The sequence below is a fragment of the Aplysia californica genome, unplaced genomic scaffold, assembly GCF_000002075.1.
Source record: "Aplysia californica isolate F4 #8 unplaced genomic scaffold, AplCal3.0 scaffold00396, whole genome shotgun sequence".
Lineage (NCBI taxonomy): Eukaryota > Metazoa > Mollusca > Gastropoda > Aplysiida > Aplysiidae > Aplysia > Aplysia californica.
The window spans coordinates 558,094-559,630 of NW_004797666.1; the positions used below are offsets into that span (position 1 = coordinate 558,094).

The following is a 1,537-nucleotide window of genomic DNA, read 5'->3' on the forward strand; positions in this document are numbered from 1 at the left end:
GTGTGTGTGTGTGTGTGTGTGTGTGTGTGTGCGCGCGTGTGTGTGTGTTTGTGTATACATACATTATATAATACATAAATACATTTCATTTCATGCATATACATAATATGTATACTTTTAAAGTCAGAAGTTTGTCAAAAGAGGGCAAAATTAATGCCACCTCAAACACTTCCCTTTCTATTGTCGTTTCCTTTGCAGCAAGTCAGAGTCGAATATTTCTGCAAGCTCAGATTTTTTAAAAAAAGTAACACTGCGTATAGGTAGATCAATATCAGGATCAGATTATGAGACATGCGTCTCCTATTTTGTTCTCGGGGACTAAACAATTTAAAGTTCTCAGGTTCACTTTTGTGGTGAAATGCTTTACAAATGGGCGGTCTCTTGTTCTCTAGTAAAAGACGTTGATCCTTGAAGAAAGTTATTATGGCGCTCCACAGTCGCAACCTGTGAGTGAGACTGCAATACTGCTCAGTTCATAATCGAGTTGTCAACAAACTTTCCAGCGGGTATAAGAGGCAGTATCCATTTCTTTTGCTTTTTGACAAAAGTTACTGTTTTTATAACCCAATCATTCGGTTCATATCACTGTACTAGATAGAACAATTTTCTACCTGTGAATTTTCTGATCAAGTTTAAAGGTATGGTACAATATTTTCCTTAACCACCCATGGAATCTGATACAACCTAAAAACCAAAAGCACAGGGGGAGAAACAAGCAGGTAGTAAACCAACATTACATCTCCAAAAAGCTCGTCTCGTAATCTATTCTTTACTATGGAGTACCAACCTAACTTCCTAACTTCTTATTTTTTTACCTACGACAACCCTCGAGGAAGGAAAATGAGACTTTCTTCTTCGCACAGGTTCGACAAAGCTATTCTCCTAAACATGTTGAATTTTAAAAAAAAGAAAAAACAGTATTATCATGTCTTAGATTTACAGCATCCATCAGAATTATAATTCAAAATCAAAATCAACAAGAATTTCTTTCTACAGTACGCCTTGAAAACACATTATGAAGCAACAACAGCTGTATTCTGCCTGTCTCGATATTCCATTTGAGATTAGTGAGGCATTAACTTTTTTTTTAACTTGCTCATTGATGAGATGACGATGGTTAGTGGCAATGTCTTGACACATGTAGAAAGGATGTGGTGAAGCAACTCGAGTTGTCTATGTTAGTTTGTGGTACTCTTTGCCTCCTACTTTGGAGAGTTTCATGACGGCGCCGTTCTTTGTCTGGTCCTCGATCAGCTCCATCATGTTCTCCGCTACGGATTGAGGTCTGGGGAGGAGGAGTGGTGGAACATCACTCACAGTGAATTCTTTTCCTAACAGAAAATGTAAAATGATTTGAAAGACCGTGGCGAAAAGGGGTAAACAACGCCTAAACAAAGATACCTAGTGGCTGTATATTATTATATAATATAAATCATTAATAGTTCAGATCGGTTCGAGGTTGGAAATAGATCTGTCTGTCTGTTAGTCTGTCTATTTATCTATCTATCTATCTATCTATCTATCTACTCTGGCGTTG

At 37.4% G+C, this 1,537-nt stretch overlaps 1 protein-coding gene across 1 annotated transcript in view; it reads right to left on the reverse strand.

The window, feature by feature from the left end:
* Nucleotides 1-231: 231 nt before the first annotated feature.
* Nucleotides 232-1,537, reverse strand: part of LOC101863454 (15-hydroxyprostaglandin dehydrogenase [NAD(+)]) — a gene marked incomplete in the record, with an annotated part of 33,110 nt that continues 31,804 nt past the window's right edge. Inside the window, 1 exon segment of the mRNA XM_005103914.3 lies at nucleotides 232-1,285. Coding sequence (XP_005103971.2) covers nucleotides 1,174-1,285 — 112 coding nt within the window.